Genomic DNA, 18589 nt, shown 5'->3' with positions numbered 1-18589 from the left:
AGCGAAATTCCCAATGGCGCCAACCAAAATGATACGGAATCTGTTCTCGACGCCATGGCACTGCGAATCTTGGATCCCCTTGTTCGGTTCGCCAGCCGGCTCACTCACCCGGAGCATCGCTTCTGTACATCTTAATGGTATCCCGGCGGCCAAACTTTCGATTTACATCTCTTTTGTCTATATGCACCGACCACACACTCTTTACTCACTGGATGGACACATAAAAAGTAGCAAGAGGAGGGGGTGCAGATGGTGACGCAGGAATAGCGGACGCGGCATGTGACAGGCGAGGCCACATGCATCTCTCGACACGACGACTACGAACTTGTTATTGGGCAGGCGCTGATATGGAAATTGCGACGGCGTACATCATGGGGGTCGCTGCTGTTGGGCTTCTCTGCGGCTCGTTCTTCGCTCGGTGGTTTGCTTTGGCGGACAAGCCTGGTGAAGGTGCAGCCACCAGGAACACCCGCAGCGAGAGGAGTTTCTTGGCGTTTGCAGTCCGCTTCAAGTTGCTCTGGCTGGGAACGAAGTTGCTTTCTGGCGACTTCTTTGGCTGTGCTTGGCTCTTCTCTTCTTGTCATTTTGTTCGATACCAAGAAATAGGTGTGCTATGAATGTGCTAGAGGCACATTGGGGATAGTGACGGGGGCTGCAGCGGCAGCCATCTCGGAGGGAGGGGCCATGTCCACCCGGACTGATGGAGTGGATAGAAGCGTCACGTAGCTCACAATACGGACTACATGGTGCCGATACGCACTGCCCGGTGCTGATTTCGGTGAACGTCTGGATCGCCGTGAGCCAGCTTGCATACCCGCTCCACCACCTCGGCTGAGCATCTAGCTGTCGTGCCACGGAGCACCTTGGGGGGGCACGTTGAAGTTGATAGGCCTGATGCTGTTTCTATGGCTCACGCGGCATGTGCGTTTGCATGTTTGTTTATTGACGGGCGGGCCGTGAGAATGGGCCGCGTGTGTGCCGGACGGGAGGGCCGCATCGCAGCGGCCAGTGTCAGTCAATGGGCCGCCGTCTTCTTTCTTCTCCCTGACCCGCCTGCCTGCGGGACAGCAAGCCACATGGGCAAGATACAGGTGATGCGGCGCCCGAGAATCAGTCCATGGAAGCGGCAACTCCTGTCTAATTACGTATAGCATGTGCACGTTCGTTTGCCCAGGACATGGACGGCGGCACGGCCAGCACGGGCGGGCGAGGCAGAGAGGGCCGGCCGATGGTCGCGGGCACAGATGGGCCGCATATTGGGCCGGCGGGTGAGTCGCCGTCCCGCGCAGGCACCTAGGTAGGCAGACCTTGTGTACTGAGTCTACGGACGCACATCCATGGATGCTGTATGTATGTACCTAGTATGTACGTAGGTGCGGATGTACAGTATGTGCGCGTAGTACTACTTGCTAGGTGGGTAATGTGCACAATCGCTGCTAGTAGGGGCCTTTCGCGCGCGCGCGCGGTAGGCCGGCAGGCTGTGTGTATGTATCCGTACTTGCATCTCGTGAACTGTATACGTGCTGCGTGTTGCGTGCTCTCCCCGCTCCGTGTGCTGCCGCCGACTGTTCAGTGTGTCTTCGGGGGTGACCTTCTGAGAGCTCCGGATGGGATCGTACTGGTGCTCCTCGTCCGCCACGTCTGCCTGCTCGTCCCTCCCTCTCTCAGCGCGTGTCTGCCTGTCTCTCTCTCCTCTTTCCCCCCTCCCGACGCATAAAAGCACCAAGGTCGAATTCTTGCACATTCGGGGCTGCTGCTGCTGCTGCTGCTGCTGCGGCATGGAAAGCGACCCATCAATGCCCGTACAGTCGCTGCCGACACGCCCCCTGGGCTGGCGGTACGCCCCCCCCCCCCCCCCCCCCCCCCCCCCCCCCTTTGTGGCGCCCGGGCTGGCTTGGCTGGGTTGGCGACCCAGCACCCCGGTCCCACTAGGGAAGCCAGCGGGGAGGGCACACCTAACTGGAGGTGATTCCTTGCGCCCCCCTGGCGGGCTGGCTGGCTGGCGGGGTCGCCCGGCGCTTAGAGCCCGCGCCCGTCACGCACCAGGGACGCCGCGCGACGGTGATTGGGCGGCACCACGTCGACTCTAACGCCTTTCCCTCGCTGTAAGCGCCGAGGGCTCTGTGGCCGAGTGCCGCCGCCGGTAACAGGTCTGAGGTTGTGTCCAGCAGAGTCAGAGTCAGAGTCAGAGTCAGAAGTCGGACCAAGAGAATGGAAGGTGCTGCCTGCAACCTGCAGGTGCCGCCGCCAGTGCTGCTGCTGCTGCCGGGGCTGTGTGAGGAGGCACAGGGCCATGGAATCGGAAGACCAGCATGCCAGCATGGCTCTTCTCTTCCTCGAGGAGGCGGAGCAGAGAGTCTGAGCCTGCGTTTAGATAATGGGCCCAGGACTGCAAGTCCACAAGCCAGCAATACTGTACCAGACAGCTGGTAAACGGGGCCGAGGCGAGCACCATTGTACGGTACGCAGACATTCCGTGTCACGCAGCTCCAGTCAGGCAGACGGGCTCGACTCCATTGGCCCCTCCATCACGGCCTTGCCCTCTCCACCCATTGCGGCAACCGCTTCTTCTCGCCGTCACCCCCGTCCGACTCGTGGTGCTTGCAGCGACAGTGACGATCCGTGACCACCACTCGCCGCGCACTGAGCACCAGCACATGGGCACACACGTCCCATCCCCCTCGCCCGTCGGCCGCAACCGTCAAACCCGCGGGGGAAAGAGGGCAAGGAAAGACGATCGTGTGGCTTCGTCCTCGCACCGGACTCCGCCCCCCCGTCCCCCGTTCCCAACCGAACCGAACCAAACCCACCCCCCCGGTCGGTCGCCTTTGTTCCTCACGAGGCGTTCACGACGAACGGTCCGCCTCATGCCGGCAACTGGCTCCTGCATCGTCCTGGCATTTCCCGTCGTCACGGCGGCGTTTGCGGCCGCACCCTGAGCCTTCTTTTTCCGCTTGGGCACGAGCCCCCTTCCCGGCCCCTTCCCCGGTTCCTCACGCCCTCCGTCGCATGGACGGAGACTCACGCGGGGGGAGGGGAGAGGGGAGGTCAAGAGGGGCTAATACTCGCTGCTACACTGAGGTGCTGAAAGACGAAGCCGTCTTGGGCATGGGCTGCTGCGCGGTCGAGACGTGTGATAGACGACACGGCGGACGGTACCTTTTGGGCTATAACATGGCAATTTATAGCGCGTAAATTATACGAGTAGAGCGTCATGGGCAACTGGTGTCATGCAGTAATTTGGCCCATCTCATCTCAATCCCATGTTCCTTTGAGATGCCCCAGTAACTACCTACGAGCCTACGTATGTATGTATGGCTCCTTGGCACATTCAAATCTGGATGGGGAGTTGACCACCACCCCCTCCCCCGGTTTCGACGCTGTGAAACGCGGGTCCCCATCTCATCTCCATGAGATTGTCGGGGCGTTTCATCTCACGGCGCGACCCCTTGTTGCCAAAAACGGCCTGCAAATCTCGCGTGTCCATGGGGCCGCCGCCTACCCCCCCTGGTCGCCTTTCCCCCCCCTGGACGTGTGCCATAGAATCTTCTTCGACCGCTTCTAAATTTGGGAACCGCGCGTGCCAAGTCGTAGTAGACATGTCGTTGACCAAGGGCGAAAGCGGGCGTCAGCTTCACTGACATGTCATCGTCCAGGAGGACGTCGCATTTTGCGAGACAAGACCCGGCCAGTCTTCCCAGTCGTGCGGGCGTTGTGTCGTCCCAAATACGACCTTGGCCAGCTGGGCGCACGCAAAGCATCTCGGTCAAATCTCCAGCCCAGGGATATGATATGGTGCCTCCAAGCATGGCCGTGTCGATATCTACACGAATCATGACCTGGGATTCGAGATACAGAGGATACTCGAATATGCAAGCGCTGCTCCGTCCCTTGTTGAAGCTCTTGTGAATACGCCCAGACAACGTCGCATGCGAGGAGGTCCACACTGCATGCGGCGCGGCATCCTCCGTCGAGCGGCTCGGCAGCGACACAGCCTCTCCAGCCAGGCGGGTCAGACGGGCTCGCCGAGCACACCGCAGCGTTCCAAGAGCCCAGCATGGGCAAGGTATACCAAGTGTGCTAACTCACGTCCCTCACCTCCTTGGCGACGGCATTGCACAGCGCAACCTTGACCCCGGCGCCCGTGAGAACATGGATCCATAGCCGCTGGGTGTCACTCAGCCGGTCATTGGCGCTCTTCACCTCGGCGAACATGACTTCGCCCCTCGGCGGGCCCGGCGCTGCTGCATCGTCCGAGCTCGTCTCGCCCGTGCGTCGATGGACGTTCTCGTCGCCGGCACCGTCGATGTCGCTGTCCGCAGCAGGTCGCCAGAGGAGCAGGTCCGGCACGCCCCCGCCGCGGTGCTTGTACTCCTGCGCCATGACCTTGCAGATGGCCGCCAGTGCGCTCCCTTCGAAGCACCGCACGAGCTCGGCCATGTCTTCCACGTCAAAGTCCCAGTTGAGACCCACTGCTGCGGTTCGCTTCTCGTGCTCCCTCTCCCAGACATCGCGCAGCAGCCGCTCACCTTCTCCGTTGGCGATCTCGACGAGGCGGTGGTTGATTTCGGACGCTCTTGCGGGGAAGAACGCGTCCGTGTGCAGATCGAGCGGGCATGTCTGGTACGCTGTCTGGAACACATTCGGTATGTAGAGAAATAGTATGTCGTAGAAGAGGTACGCGAAGAGCGTTCGGACGACGCCCCCCTCGGCGTGGTAGCCTTTCCATCCCTCGGTGCGGAAGTGGCTCAGGCACATATCCTCTACGCTGCATTCTCCGCCAGTGTCAAGCTCGTCCAGCCATATTGTCTTTGTTGATGCGGCAAGAGCTCCCGGTTTCGGGGCCACATCTCGCTTCAGCTGGATGCCCTCGACGGTAATTTCTATGGGCTCGGCAAGGCGGACGTGACCAAAGTCGTGTTGTAAGCGCCTCGGGATGCGTAGCTTCTTCTCCAACTTGACCAGGCGCTTTTGCAGGTCGTAGTGATGTATCAGGTGGCAGTCGGGATCTTGCAGGCCAGCCTCGCAAGTCGCGACGGCAACCCGTTTCCAGTGCTTCTTCAACTGATCCATGCTCTTCGATTCGGCGTCCTCGTCGAGCTGTGCCATGTAATGCTCCTCCAGTAGAGCCTTGCGTTGGTACCAAGCCCCGCGCCGAGCGAGGTGAAAGAGTTTCTGGTCAAGCAATTCGTTGAGCAGCTTATACTCCCGCGCATGCTCCTTCCGCCGGCCCAGCACATACATGGCCTTGAGAATAATCCTGGTGTACGAGTGAGCCGGGTTAAACCTCCGGAGGTAGGCACCCTCGCCCATCTCGTAAACCGTCCTTTCCTTGTCGTGCTCCTCGACGACATATGCCTGCCAACGGGGGTACACCTTGTCGAATATGTCGACTATTCTCTGAAAGCCAGCCTCGGTTGGCGGGCCATTGAACTCCAATATGCTATCCACCTCGGCTTCCAGTCGTATCGCCGCCTCAAACTCGAGAAGATGATCTCGAGACGCGAAGATGGTCGATGTCCGACAGACGATGTACTCGGGAAAATTCCTCCTCGCAATCTTGGCCAGGATGATGGTCGTGAGAGACTTCTCCGTCCACTCCGTCGATCGGTAGAAGACGAGGTGGACTCGCTCAAATAGCTTGAACACGAGGGGGGATAGGCGAATGCATGGACCAGTAATTTCTAGAATCTTGCCCAGAAAGTGCTGCTCGCGGTTCGAGTCTTCTCGACGAAACTTCGTCCGGTCGATGGCCTTGACGCTGTCCGAGTCCTCAGAGGCGTTCGAGTCGCGGCTGTTGTGCCTGCTGAGGCCCAGAGACATCAACCCGGCTTGCTGTTGGCTCATCCGGCACAGGCCCTTGATGAACTCGGCCTTGTTACGACCCTGCACTTTTGCGCTCTTTGCCAGTGCTTTCAGCTCGTCGAGGTAGAGCAAAGAGGCGGCTTCCTCAACCGACGTGAGATGCTCTTCGGAAGAATCTGCAAAGGTGAATGCCTCGCCTAAGCTGAAGTCCTCGAGGTCAAGCCCGGGTATCAAGTCCTGAGCTTCCGATGCGTCGCTTTGTGGCAGCTTTCTGGCGTTTTGAAGAGACTCTATGGCCGCCTCGGGATCAGAGACGTCTGCATAATAGCCCAGCCGACTTGTTCGATGCCAAGCTGCAGTCTTGCGCAGAAACAGGCGCACGTAGCTGTTTATCTGTCAGGATCAAACCTCGCAGCGGCAAAGACTGCGGCGACTTACAGGTACTGAGCCTCGTAGCCAAGCGTCTTCCATTGACTAAACACTTCCAACTCCTTGTTGTCGAACAGCTGTGACTCCTCCTCGAGGACAGTATCGAGAGCCAGATTGAAAGCATCGACGTAGATCGAGCTCCGGCCCTTGATCCAGAGGGGTCGGGTCGTATCGGTGGCCTCGTCGACCTTTTCGCCGCTGCTCATTTGGGAAGACTTGAGGAGTTCATATTCCTCGATTGCCGTGTCGTCGGTTTTGGTCGGCGGCAGAACGTTCTCCACGTCAGTTGCTCGCGAGGTTTGTGCAGACTCGTCGTCACCGCCAATTTCGTCTCCGAGCTCAGCTTCCCGCCCCGTATACTCTTCGGTTGAAGATTCATCGGACCAATCTGATGCCGAGTCCTTGATTTCATCCCGCCTCTTCTGCCGCTTCGCTGGGCGGTCCAGGCACGGGTCGCCGCCAGCGGTTGGCGCATTACCTTCCTCCTCCCCGGCTCCCGGAAGCCTCCTCACAAAGGCATCCATTGTTGCTCATCATCCAGTCGAGCATTTCCGAACGTGCCAGCAGAGTCGTCGAAGCACGGGTATGTGACGTGCACGGGAGACGCGAGCCAACCGTGAAACTCCAACACGAAGTCAGCTGACCGCGTTAGATCGCTTTCCACCACTTCCACGCTTCGCGCAGGGTCGCCCCGAACTTCATCCGACACAGGCAGAACAACTGCACCTCGCCCTCTCGCGCACGGCAGCCAGCAGCATTGTCAGGATACTGCGATTGCAATGGCGGACGAGTCGGTGAAGGCAGACCAAACGACGGAAGCCGCGCAGGCTCCCGTCGCCGGCGACGCGACAAGCTCTGGCACTCCCGCGCCTCAAACGCAGCCTGCGGCTCCGACCGAGACGGAGACCCCCCAGAAGGATGTTCTCATGTCCGACGCGCCAATCGATCAAGCTGCGGTACGGGTTTGACTCTTCACTCCGATCGGGCCTCCAAAACAAGTCTTTGCCCATCCCAACAGCCTGCTGATGGCGCCCAAACAGTCTCCGGCTCCAGCTGCACTTGCACCCAGCCCCGCGCCAGCGAGAACCGGAACTCCTGCGCAGGGCTCACGAGCGCCCTCGGTCCACCCAGAGGCGGGTGTCACCATGCCTTCAGAGGCCGCACCGCACGGCGACCCGACTCGACGTTATTTCAACAGCAAGGTGACTGGGGTGCTGCTCGAGGGCATGAAGCAGTTGGCGAAGGACCAGTACGTAACCTTCGCAGGTCACAGAGCCATGATGCCATCGCTAACACCGCGCAGACCCCCTGATCCTCTACGAGTACTGGGCGAATACCTCATTCAGAGGTCGAAGGAGCTTGAGGGGACGAGCTAGTTTATTTATGCGGGGAATGGGCAGCAGGCATATCGGTTGCATGAGCAGGCGTTACAGGATGGGATAAATGGATAAAGCTCTAAAATACCCCCCTTGGAGCAACGAGAGCAACGAGAGCAACGATACACTTTGGTTGTAGCCAGGAGCCTTCAATTATGAGCCTGTGGACTACTTCTCGGCCTTGCAGACCGTGGAAACACGCATCATGCTTCTCTAAATGCAGGTTTTCCGTAAAAGTTTCCCCCAACTCCGAGACCAGGGTTTTCACCTCTCTCCTCCGCGCGCAGCCATCCCTTCTCAGGCTTTTCGCCCTTTATGCGACAATGGTGCTGGCGGTGGCCGACTCGTACTTCCAGGTAGGGGGCAGGACGCCGACGGTCTTGTAGTAGCGGGCGAGACGGTGGATACGCGACTCGATAAGAATGAGGCGGAACTTGGAGTCCTTGTCCTTGCGGTTGCGCTCGAGGTGCTTGCGGACAGCGACGGCCTGTGGCACATTGCGTTAGTCCAGGCTCTCTGCCAGCGACGTGGCCCATCCGGGCGCGGGTGACAATATTCATACCTTCTTGATCAACATGTACAGATCCTCAGGGAGCTCGGGAGCAAGGCCTGTTCAAAGTCTCTCTGTCAGTCTTGAACCGTACAGAGGCACTGGAGACAAATCTCCATAGAATTGTGTATGTCCTCCATGTTCGTCGTTTCGCTTCAGGGTACCGTACCGTTGGACTTGAGGATTCGGAGGATGCGGTTGCCTGCGATGAAAACGGTCAGCCAGCTGCGCCTCGCATCTTCCCCCCTCTTCCCCTCATATTCCAGAAATGTCCATACCGGTAACAATCTTGACCTGGGCAACGCCGTGGGAGTCGCGCAGGATGACGCCAATCTGCGAAGGAGTGGCACCCTTTCTGGCGAGCTTGGAGATCTGCTCGACGACCTGCTCGGGGGTGGTCTTCAACCACGCCGGCGCGGAGCGCGAGTAGGGGAGCGCGGAGGCGGAAATGCCCTTGCCCTTGCTGTGAAGACGGCCCATGTTGACGGTGTTGTGGTGGTGCTGAGGGTGAGAAGTTGCTGCAGCGTCGGTCGCAAAGTTGCAAGATCTCGTCGGGGTTGTGTGGAGCTGGAAATTTTCGCTTAGTTAGGGCAGAGGGGTGAATTCGTGCGCGAGCGGTCGTGGACGGCCCCACCAGCGTAGTGTTCACGTGACAGGTCACGTATTTTGGCGCTGGGCTCCACCTTGTCAATGGTTCAAAGTTCGAGAACCGCGTCCAGCGTGTGTTCTTTTTCTTCCTCAGATTGACCGCGCCTGTCACAGATTGTCCGTTGTCGCCATCGGACAATCAGGCGCGGGCCGGGTAGTTTAACGCTGCCCGGCTTCGCCATGATCAAGAGGTAAGTTCGCTCTGATTTTCTCGTTCATCCCCCCAACCAGCACCTACAATGATGATAAAGCACATTTACTTTTATTTCTGGTACCTCTTATGTTAGGGCCTTCGGGCTCGATGAATGAACTGGACTTCTGAACACCAATTGCACCTGCTCCCAATTGACCTTGCCGCTCATCCCGTCCAAGGCCAATGGCTGACATGTCAAAGAAACAGATTTTTCGTTATGGATATTGTTTGGTTCAATCGACACAGATGTATTAAAGCCGGACACCCCTAGATATCCGCCAAATATCATCCATCTGCCGATTTCTCAGTCCAAGCGTCGCCTGTGACTTGTGCGAAGCAACTCGCACGGAACCATCCCTGCGTTGCGTTTTGTTTTACATGTAATTGATTGCCAGACAAAGAAGAGGCCACCGACTCCCCACCGTTGCCTTCCAGCCCCTACCCAATCCGTCTCGCGCTTCATCCGCCCCACGGGATATGTTCGACGAATATGCTTCAACAGCATCTCTGTGAGATGTTCAAGCATTACCAAGCACCAACGTCAAAGTTCTCCTGAAACGATTTGTCAGCCTCGCCGATGATCGCGCGGGAGCGCGGGGACTTACCTCGGGGAAATAAGTAGTGACGACGGTTCTGTCGGCAAACTTTCGTCCAGCTAAAGCATTCAGCGCTTGATTGGCCGACTCTGCCGTCTCGAATTTGACATAAATCTTGCCAACACCAGCAGACTGTCGGCTACCACCGGAAGGTCGAGGCGCCTTGAGCTCCAGCACCTTGCCAAATTTCTCGCATTCTTCGCGAATGTCGTCGCAAATTTCTGTGATATGTCAGTGGGTGCACCTGCGGAGGTACTGTCGGGCTGTCTGGCTTACCTTCGTATTCATCATCGTCCATAAGCTCGTCCGGCGTGACCATGTTCAGCATCTGGACGACGCGGCCCTTGTTGTCCTCGGGTGCAGCCTGAGACGCGAGGCCACTGATAGCGGTGATGCCAACATCGAAGTTGGCTACCTGGGTGGAGCCAGAGCTAGCCTTCATCACCTTCAGCTTCTTGCCTCCCACGTCCATGCCGTTGAGAGTGTTGAGAGCTGGCTCGTTTGCCGTCGCTGGGTCGAGATACTCGACAAACGCGATTCCCTGTCTCGGTCAGTTCACAAGCTCAAGAACATAGCGAATATCAAATCGAACTCGAACTCACTCTGGACTCTTGGGTATTTCGGTCCTTGACGAGGACGAATGCCTTCGGCTTACCAAAGGCGGCGAGCAACTCGATAACTTGGTCCTCGGTGAGGAACGAAGGGATATTGGTGACGCTCAGCTTGTTCAGCGTATCGGGAACATGGCTGGAAACGACATCAGGGTCGTGAGCGACTTCCTCTGGGACGGCGGCCATAACGTAGTCCTGAGGTCGTCGAATGACCAGGCCGGCTGGCTCTGCTGAGCCGTTCACGGCGTCATTCGCCTCCATTGAGATGCCATCAAAAGCAAGCGCAACAGTGGCGTCGGAGGCATCCTTGAAGTCCAAAACAGCAAATGCGCCGGAGCTGGAAAGCTGGCAGCCAACGCAGGGATCATGGTTCTCCACGACATTCAGCCCGTTCATCTGGAGGTTGAAGAAGGAAGTGAGATTTTCCTCAGTGGTCGCGGGGGCAAAGTTGGAAACGATAAGGCGCTTGGACTGGCGGGAATTGCTTGCTTTCAAGCCAGCGCTCGTTACTTGGCTGCCGGGCTGGTTCATCATGGCCTGGAGCTTCGACGGGTCCATGGGCTGTTGTCGGGGAGCGCCGGGCAGGGGGAACATGCCGGATAGCTTGGCTTGCTCGGCCGTAACCATCTCATAACCGGGCGGCTTTATGTCCCACTGCGTCAGGCGTCTCTTGCGCTCCAAGACAGGTACGACGTTCGTCAAGTCCGGCGTTGGCTCCCGCTTCATGGGACTCATGCTGCGCCGAGGCTCTTGTCGACCGAATCCACCATCATCCCGTCGGGGTTCACGTCCCCCGCCTCTCCGGCGGTCGTCAAATGGATCTCTGTCTCGTCGCGGGGGTCTTTCGTCGTCATCGCGTCGTGCGTCGCGGCGAGAGGAGCCACGATCGCGGTCCCATTCGCGGTCTCCTCGGCGGTCACGCCCAGAGTAGCGGTCTTCTCGCTCTCGATCGCGGTGGCTTCGACTGGACGAATACGCGTCCGCATCCCCCTCGCCCCGGCGATGTCCGCGATGGTCGGGAGATCGCGAGCGTCTGCGGTCGCGGTTTCGGTCGCGGTCCCTGTCACGGTCACGTTCCCTGTCGCGGTCCCGTTCGCGGTCACGGTCACGAGGGCGATCGCGTCTATCGTCTCGGTCTCCGCGGGGCTGATGAACTGTTAGATCACGGAAGGGAGTGATGTCGATGGTCATCAGATGGTTACGAACAGGGTAGTCTCGGCCTCTCCGCCCGTCTTCAGGGAAAAGCGACGTTAGCCAGATTCAAGCGCAGCAGGACAGGTTCGGCTTCAGACGTACCTCGAGACGAGTAGCTATCGCCGTTCATGGTTCGCGATGCCTTGCCGGGATGGCAAGAGGTCGATCAGGCACGGCGCGTTGATGGAACCAGAGGGCGGCAGGCGATGGGAGCGATGAAGTGACATGGAGGTTTCAGGCCACAGGCATTTCGCAGCTGGCGGACGAGGCTGGAGCTTTTTGCAACGCTTGCCGCTAGTCCGCTTCGGGCGTGGCCCGCCAAACAGGTGCCCCAGTCCGGGCGCGGCTTGGGCCTCTTGGACCTGTTCCTGCGGCTCGCGCTAAACGGGTACGTACCGCCACCAGAGACGACATGACGACCAGGGACGTCCTCGGGGTCCAGAGACTCCATCAGCAGGTGGCGACCCTGGCCCATTGAGCATCCTCCGCATCGTTTCCACGTCAAGAACAAGGCATTTCCTAAATCTCCTGGCTTCGGCAATATCGCTGGGCTTTCAGGGGCCTTCGGGGGACAATGGGCGCGCCCATCAAGCGGGTGTCCGAGTGGCGCAAACTGCCTGTTAGCCTCACGGAACTCAGCATAGACACCACTCTTCGCTGCGGGCAGTCCTTCAGGTGGCGCAAGATCAACGATGAATGGTTTGTGTTCTTTACTTCTGGCCATCACACCACATTCTCACAAAATACAGGATATGCACACTGCACGGGCGGATCCTTGCTTTGAAGCAGGACCCCCTTCACCTTCACTACAAAGTAACCTGGCCAGAAACATCACCACCATCGCCGCGTGGCATCCCAGCCTCGCCTCTTCAACGCGGCTCGCAGATTCATGATGATACTGAAGAGCTTCTTCGGCGCTACTTCAGCTTGGACCTGGATCTTGGTGCCCTGTACAAGCAGTGGTCGGATGCGGACCCGAACTTTCGCAAAAAGGCTCCCGAGTTCACCGGCGTGCGCATTATCAGTCAAGACGCCTGGGAGGCGCTGGTTTGCTTCATCTGCAGCAGTAATAACAACATCAGTCGAATATCTCAGATGGTAGGTGCCTCGTATGCGAGCTGACCGTGTGTGACAAGTCGACTGACTGTCTACAGGTCCACAAGCTCTGCAATAAGTACGGGCCATTCATCGGCAAGGTCGACAATGAAGCCCTGCACGATTTCCCCACCCCTGATGCTTTGACAGGGAAGCAGGTTGAGTCTCAATTGAGAGAGCTGGGTTTTGGGTACCGAGCAAAGTACATCGCAGAGACAGCGAGGGTTGTCGCCCAAGAGAAGCCGCAACATTGGCTAGAGTCGCTTCGGAACCCTGAACACCAAGGCCCCGGCGACTGGATGGGCTCAGGAACCCGTAAGGCGACATACAAGGAGGCCCACGAGGAGCTCCTGTCCCTCACCGGAGTTGGGCCCAAGGTCGCAGACTGCGTCTGTCTCATGGGTTTGGGATGGGGCGAGTCTGTTCCCGTCGATACTCACGTGTGGCAGATTGCACAGCGGGACTACAAATTCGGCAAGACAAAGACAAAGACGTTCAACAAAGTCATGTACGATGCGGTTGGCGACCACTTCAGGGACATTTGGGGTAAGTACGCTGGATGGGCGCATTCCGTACTGTTCACTGCAGACCTTCGCGAATTCTCCAAGCAGACGGTCAAGAAGGAGGAAGAAGAGGACGGTCTGAAACTGGTGACAACCGAGACCACGATCATCAGTCCCGAGGAACCGAGTGGGACACGGAAGAGGCGCGCTACAATCAAGGTGGAGGTAAAACGAGAGATACAGGGCGGGGGCGTCGAGAAGGGGATGGTGCCGGATGAAGGAGCAGCGGTGAAGCGTAGGAGGACGAGGCAGACTCGCTAATGTAACTCACCATCCCACTCTTCTCATGCCCTTGTGGTTATTTGTGAGCCTCTGGTGTAGAAGCACTGCCAAGTTTCTGGTGCCACCGCTATCACTATATAGCTGTGGGAAGAAATCATAGTGCGTCCTCATTAACACTTGTTTCAAGTACGTACCGCCATTACTACCACCGCCATAAGGCCAACGTTCTGCTTCTCCTTTTAATGGATTTCATCCACCCGCCCATGTTCAGTGATGTCCAGGCATCAAGAGTCCAGGGTATGTAACTTAGTTTTGTACTGGTAGACGTGGAGGCCAGCTCAGGTGGGGCTCGCCGGTGCACCCAAGCCGGCTAAACGTCGGCAGAAGAAGCCCAGCTGCCAATCCTCGACTTTTTGCCGCCTCAGCAGCCTCACGCCTGGGCAAAGCTTCTTTGCAACAAACTTCGCCAACCGCGCCAGCTGTCCATCCATGTGCGACGGCATCACCGAGATCTCCCCTTGCAACCTGGAACCGGGATGAGCTTCGGAAATCGCTGAGTCAAGATGTCTGACGCGGATTTTCGAGCCGTCACCAAGAGCCAGCAGGAGCGGAACGCGGCTTCTGCGGCGAAGAAGGGCTCGCGAGGGCTCGACGTTGCAGCAGCTCAGCGCACCGACTCGACGCGCCAGAAGCTCACGGACAGCGCAGACAACGACCTCTACGACAAAGACGCCGGCGACAAGTATGCTGGATACCACACCTCCCTCCCCATGGGCGACGACGATGACGACATGGCCGTGGACACCACGCGTCGCCTCGTTGGCCAGTACACGGCGTCCCGCGAAATGATCGACGAGTTTGCTCGTGGCGACGGTGTTGAGGAGGAGGACATACTGGCGAACCGAGGCGAGAAGAGCGGCCGCATCATCGACCGCGAGACCGACTACCAGAAACGTCGATTCAACCGTGTCCTGACGCCGACACGCGCCGATCCGTTCGCGGAGAACCGACAAGCCGGGGCTGCCGAGAATGGCACAACGTATCGCGAGATTATGGAGAGCCAGGAGCTCGACAGGGAGGAGGAACGCGTTCGGCGTGCGATTCAAGCCAAGCAGGCCGAAAACGAGGCCAGTGAGAATGGCGACCTTCGACCCACGTTGCAGCATCCAGACAAGGAGAATGAAGATGCCGGGTCAACGGAAGCCGCCGCTGCAGGCCGGAAGCGCAAGAAGAGATGGGACGTCTCATCCGCCCCGAGCGAAGAAAAGCCCCAGACCGAGGAGGCCGCCGCGCCGACAAAGCGGTCCCGATGGGACGAGATCCCTACTCTTCCCGAAAAGCAGCGTTCTCGATGGGACCAGGCTCCTTCGGCGACGCCTATGGCCAACTCCGGTCAGGCGACGCCGGCACCGGCTTCTCAGGTTCCCAGCTTACCCGTTGCGTTTGGGACCGATGCCGGTCGCAGCTTTGGCATCAGCGACGAGGAGCTTGACCTGCTCCTCCCCGGCGAGGATCAAGGCTACAAGATTCTGGAATTCCCTCCTGGTTTCGTGCAACTTCGAGCGCCAACCCATCGGGCCATGGCCACTCCCGCACCCGCTAGTGGCTTCATGATGCAGGACCCGGATCAGGTGCGTCTCGGCGGCGCACCCATGCCCGCAGAAATCAGCGGTGTCGGCGATTTGCAGTTTCTCAAGCCGGAGGATATGAACTACTTTGGCAAGCTGAACGACGGTGCCGACGAGAGCTCCATGTCCGTGGACGAATTGAAGGAGAGGAAGATCATGAAGCTTCTCCTTAAGATCAAGAACGGCACGCCGCCAATGCGTAAGACTGCTCTGCGCCAGATTACCGACAATGCGCGGCAGTTCGGCGCCGGCCCATTATTTGCTCAAATTCTTCCTCTTCTCATGGAGAAGACCCTCGAGGAGCAGGAACGCCATCTGCTCGTCAAAGTCATCGACCGTATCCTGTACAAGCTGGACGACCTGGTTCGGCCATACGTGCACAAAATCCTCGTCGTCATCGAACCGCTGCTCATCGACCAGGACTACTACGCACGAGTCGAGGGCCGAGAAATCATCTCCAACGTGGCAAAGGCGGCGGGTCTCGCGACGATGATCAGCGTCATGAGGCCGGACATCGACAACGTTGACGACTATGTGAGGAACACTACTGCGAGAGCGTTTGCAGTGGTGGCATCTGCCCTTTCAATTCCGGCTCTACTCCCCTTCCTTAGAGCGGTATGCGGGAGCAAGAAGTCGTGGCATGCCAGGCACACTGGTGTCAAGATTGTTCAGCAGATTGCTATACTCATGGGATGCGCCATCCTGCCACATTTGAAGGGTCTGGTCGACTGCATTGCCCCAAATCTGAACGACGAGCAGACAAAGGTGCGGACAGTGACCAGTCTCGCCATCGCTGCGCTGGCTGAAGCTTCCAACCCATACGGTATCGAGAGCTTCGATGAAATCCTCAACCCTCTCTGGACGGGCGCGCGAAAGCAGCGCGGCAAGGGTTTGGCCGGATTTCTCAAAGCTGTTGGCTTCATCATCCCGTTGATGGACGAGGAGTACGCCAACTACTACACGACGCAGATCATGGAGATTCTTCTGAGGGAATTCTCGTCGCCCGATGAAGAAATGAAGAAAGTTGTCCTCAAAGTTGTCTCGCAATGCGCGGCAACCAAGGGAGTGGCGGCCAATTACCTGAAGGATCACGTCCTGGACGATTTCTTCAAGAGCTTCTGGGTAAGACGTATGGCGCTGGACAAGCGCAACTACAAGCAAGTGGTGGAGACAACCGTCGACATTGGCCAGAAGGTCGGAGTGAGCGAGATCCTCGAGAGGATTGTCAACAACCTCAAGGACGAAAGCGAACCATACCGCAAAATGACGGTCGAGACCATCGAGAAGATCATCAGCAGCTTGGGCGCGGCGGACATTGATGAACGCCTGGAAGAGCGGCTCGTTGATGGCATTCTCTACGCGTTTCAGGAGCAGACAGTGGAAGACATTGTGATCCTGAACGGGTTCGGCTCCGTGGTCAACGCTCTGGGAGACCGTTGCGGGCCTTTCCTGCCTCAGATTACGAGCACGATTCTGTGGCGCCTGAACAACAAGTCGCCGACGGTCAGGCAGCAAGCGGCAGATCTGATCTCCCGCATCGCCATGGTGATGAAGCAGTGCGGCGAGGACGAGCTCATGGGCAAGCTGGGCGTGGTGCTCTACGAATACCTAGGCGAGGAGTACCCAGAGGTGCTCGGCTCTATCCTAGGCGCGCTTCGGTCGATTGTCACCGTCGTGGGTATTGCCCAGATGCAGCCGCCCATCAAGGACCTCCTCCCTCGTCTCACCCCGATTCTCCGCAATCGTCACGAGAAGGTGCAGGAGAACACTATCGATCTGGTTGGACGTATCGCGGACCGCGGACCGGAGAGCGTCAACGCGCGAGAGTGGATGCGCATCTGCTTCGAGCTCCTGGACATGCTCAAAGCGCACAAGAAGGGTATCAGGCGAGCGGCCAACAACACGTTTGGTTTCATCGCCAAGGCCATTGGTCCCCAAGATGTCCTGGCTACGCTCCTGAGCAACCTCCGAGTCCAGGAACGACAGTCGCGAGTCAACACGGCCGTCGCCATCGGCATCGTCGCAGAGACTTGCGCGCCCTTCACCGTGCTACCCGCGCTCATGAACGAGTATCGCGTACCTGAGCTCAACGTGCAAAACGGCGTGCTCAAGGCGCTGTCCTTCCTCTTCGAGTACATTGGCGAGATGGGCAAGGACTACGTCTATGCCGTCACGCCTCTGCTCGAGGACGCCCTCATCGACCGCGACCAAGTCCATCGTCAGACCGCCGCGTCCGTGGTCAAGCACATTGCTCTCGGCGTCGTGGGCCTTGGCTGTGAGGATGCTATGGTTCATCTTCTCAACTTGCTGTACCCGAATCTCTTCGAGACAAGCCCGCACGTCATCGACCGCATCATCGAGGCCATCGAGGGCATCCGCATGGCCGTCGGCCCCGGCGTCGTGCTCAACTATGTCTGGGCCGGCCTCTTCCACCCGGCGAGGAAGGTGCGCACGCCGTACTGGCGCCTCTACAACGACGCCTACATCCAGGGCGCCGACTCCATGGTTCCCTACTACCCGAACCTCGAGGAGGAGACGCTGGATAGGTCCGAGCTGGGCATCATGCTGTAATTCTGGGGAGGGAGCTGGGCTGGAGACGGACGGCTTCTGGCTTTTGCGTCGGGGGGGAAGACCTGTTACGGACATAATGTATGAGTTCAGGAGCTTTTTGGGGGGAGCCTATCGGGGCTGTGCGATGACGGCGCAGCATATGGCATTCGCAATCGGCGTTGGGATGAGGCAGCCTGTTTTGTAGACTGTTTGTACCACGTATCTACGAATTTTGGCTTCAACGTGCTGAGTCTCCTTTTTTGCCCCTTTGTGGTGCGTTCTGTAATACAGACTCTTTGATCATGGTCGCACCGCAGAGGAGCACTGCCATGCAGTCCTCTTGTCTCTTCTTGGCAGGGAAATGCGCCCCCTTGCCCCCCTTGTCGAGGCTTTGTCGTCATTTTGCAAGGTCGGCCCGCTGTCGTCGGATTCGCCTTGTATCACCCTCGGCTGCGTCCGCGATCGTTCCTCTGGAAAGCTCAACCCGGTCCCTCCCACTCCCCTCCCTGCACGCTTCCCCCCATCGTGCCCCGATCAAGGGGGGCCATGATGGGCATGGTGGTACAGCAGCGCGCATGAGAGGTCGTGGCAAGGGGATCCAGGATGCCAGGACAGGACATGGCAAGGCACGCCCTCTCGAGAAGTCAGAATTCCAATGCCCCCTTCCCGGCGCGACACCTACGTCATGCGGTCTCTCACGCTGGCCGCCCGTTCAGGCTTCCTGTCTGGTCGTCGCGCGCATCCCTTGTTCGTGACGCTCGACGACCCGTGGCCGTACATCCCGTGACCACGACGCCTTTTGTACCACCCTCCTCTCAGCTTTCTCCATGGACCCCCCTTGTCTCATTTCTCTGCGTCGCTCTCCTTCACCGTGAACCCATCGCCGCCGCCACCATCACCACCACCCCCTTATTATTCTTCCCCGTATTCAGCTGGCAGGTGCAAGGCCAGTAGTGCAGCACCGTACGGCACTGTATCTGCAGGCAGTCGCTGTACCGTGCTGTGCTGCACAGTTGTAGTAGCGTTTTGCTGCACGTTGGCTTTCTTGGTTCGGGCACCGAGACATGCACATGCGAGGTGTGGTGGACGGGCGGATGGATGAATGGATGATGGTGGATGGAGGCAAAGC

The 18589-nt window shown here is 58.5% G+C and overlaps 6 protein-coding genes across 6 annotated transcripts; 3 read left to right on the top strand and 3 right to left on the bottom strand.

The window, feature by feature from the left end:
• Positions 1-4080: 4080 nt before the first annotated feature.
• Positions 4081-6758, bottom strand: PLICBS_002624 (uncharacterized protein; the record flags this gene model as incomplete). Its single annotated transcript, XM_018322317.2, has 2 exons — positions 4081-6190; positions 6244-6758. 2 exons carry the CDS (start codon positions 6756-6758, stop codon positions 4081-4083), a joined length of 2625 nt encoding a protein of 874 aa, XP_018179797.2.
• Positions 6759-7013: 255 nt separating this feature from the next.
• On the top strand, positions 7014-7610 carry PLICBS_002623 (uncharacterized protein; the record flags this gene model as incomplete). Its single annotated transcript, XM_018322316.1, has 3 exons — positions 7014-7190; positions 7275-7483; positions 7538-7610. 3 exons carry the CDS (start codon positions 7014-7016, stop codon positions 7608-7610), a joined length of 459 nt encoding a protein of 152 aa, XP_018179796.1.
• Positions 7611-7923: 313 nt separating this feature from the next.
• PLICBS_002622 (40S ribosomal protein uS15) lies at positions 7924-8640 on the bottom strand (the record flags this gene model as incomplete). Its single annotated transcript, XM_018322315.1, has 4 exons — positions 7924-8097; positions 8173-8219; positions 8330-8362; positions 8439-8640. The coding sequence occupies 4 exons, from the start codon at positions 8638-8640 to the stop codon at positions 7924-7926; spliced, it is 456 nt and encodes a 151-aa protein (XP_018179795.1).
• Positions 8641-9526: 886 nt separating this feature from the next.
• On the bottom strand, positions 9527-10943 carry PLICBS_002621 (uncharacterized protein; the record flags this gene model as incomplete). Its single annotated transcript, XM_018322314.1, has 4 exons — positions 9527-9553; positions 9607-9818; positions 9874-10138; positions 10200-10943. The coding sequence occupies 4 exons, from the start codon at positions 10941-10943 to the stop codon at positions 9527-9529; spliced, it is 1248 nt and encodes a 415-aa protein (XP_018179794.1).
• A 1033-nt stretch (positions 10944-11976) lies between these two features.
• On the top strand, positions 11977-13321 carry PLICBS_002620 (8-oxoguanine glycosylase ogg1; the record flags this gene model as incomplete). The annotated part of the gene is made up of 3 exons (XM_018322313.1): positions 11977-12101; positions 12152-12500; positions 12557-13321. The coding sequence occupies 3 exons, from the start codon at positions 11977-11979 to the stop codon at positions 13319-13321; spliced, it is 1239 nt and encodes a 412-aa protein (XP_018179793.1).
• A 524-nt stretch (positions 13322-13845) lies between these two features.
• Positions 13846-17481, top strand: PLICBS_002619 (uncharacterized protein; the record flags this gene model as incomplete). Its single annotated transcript, XM_018322312.1, has 1 exon — positions 13846-17481. One exon carries the CDS (start codon positions 13846-13848, stop codon positions 17479-17481), a length of 3636 nt encoding a protein of 1211 aa, XP_018179792.1.
• Positions 17482-18589: the final 1108 nt, after the last annotated feature.

Source organism: Purpureocillium lilacinum (assembly GCF_023168085.1).
Source record: "Purpureocillium lilacinum CBS 284.36 DNA, scaffold_2, whole genome shotgun sequence".
Lineage (NCBI taxonomy): Eukaryota > Fungi > Ascomycota > Sordariomycetes > Hypocreales > Ophiocordycipitaceae > Purpureocillium > Purpureocillium lilacinum.
This window is presented reverse-complemented; position numbering and strand designations above follow the sequence as displayed.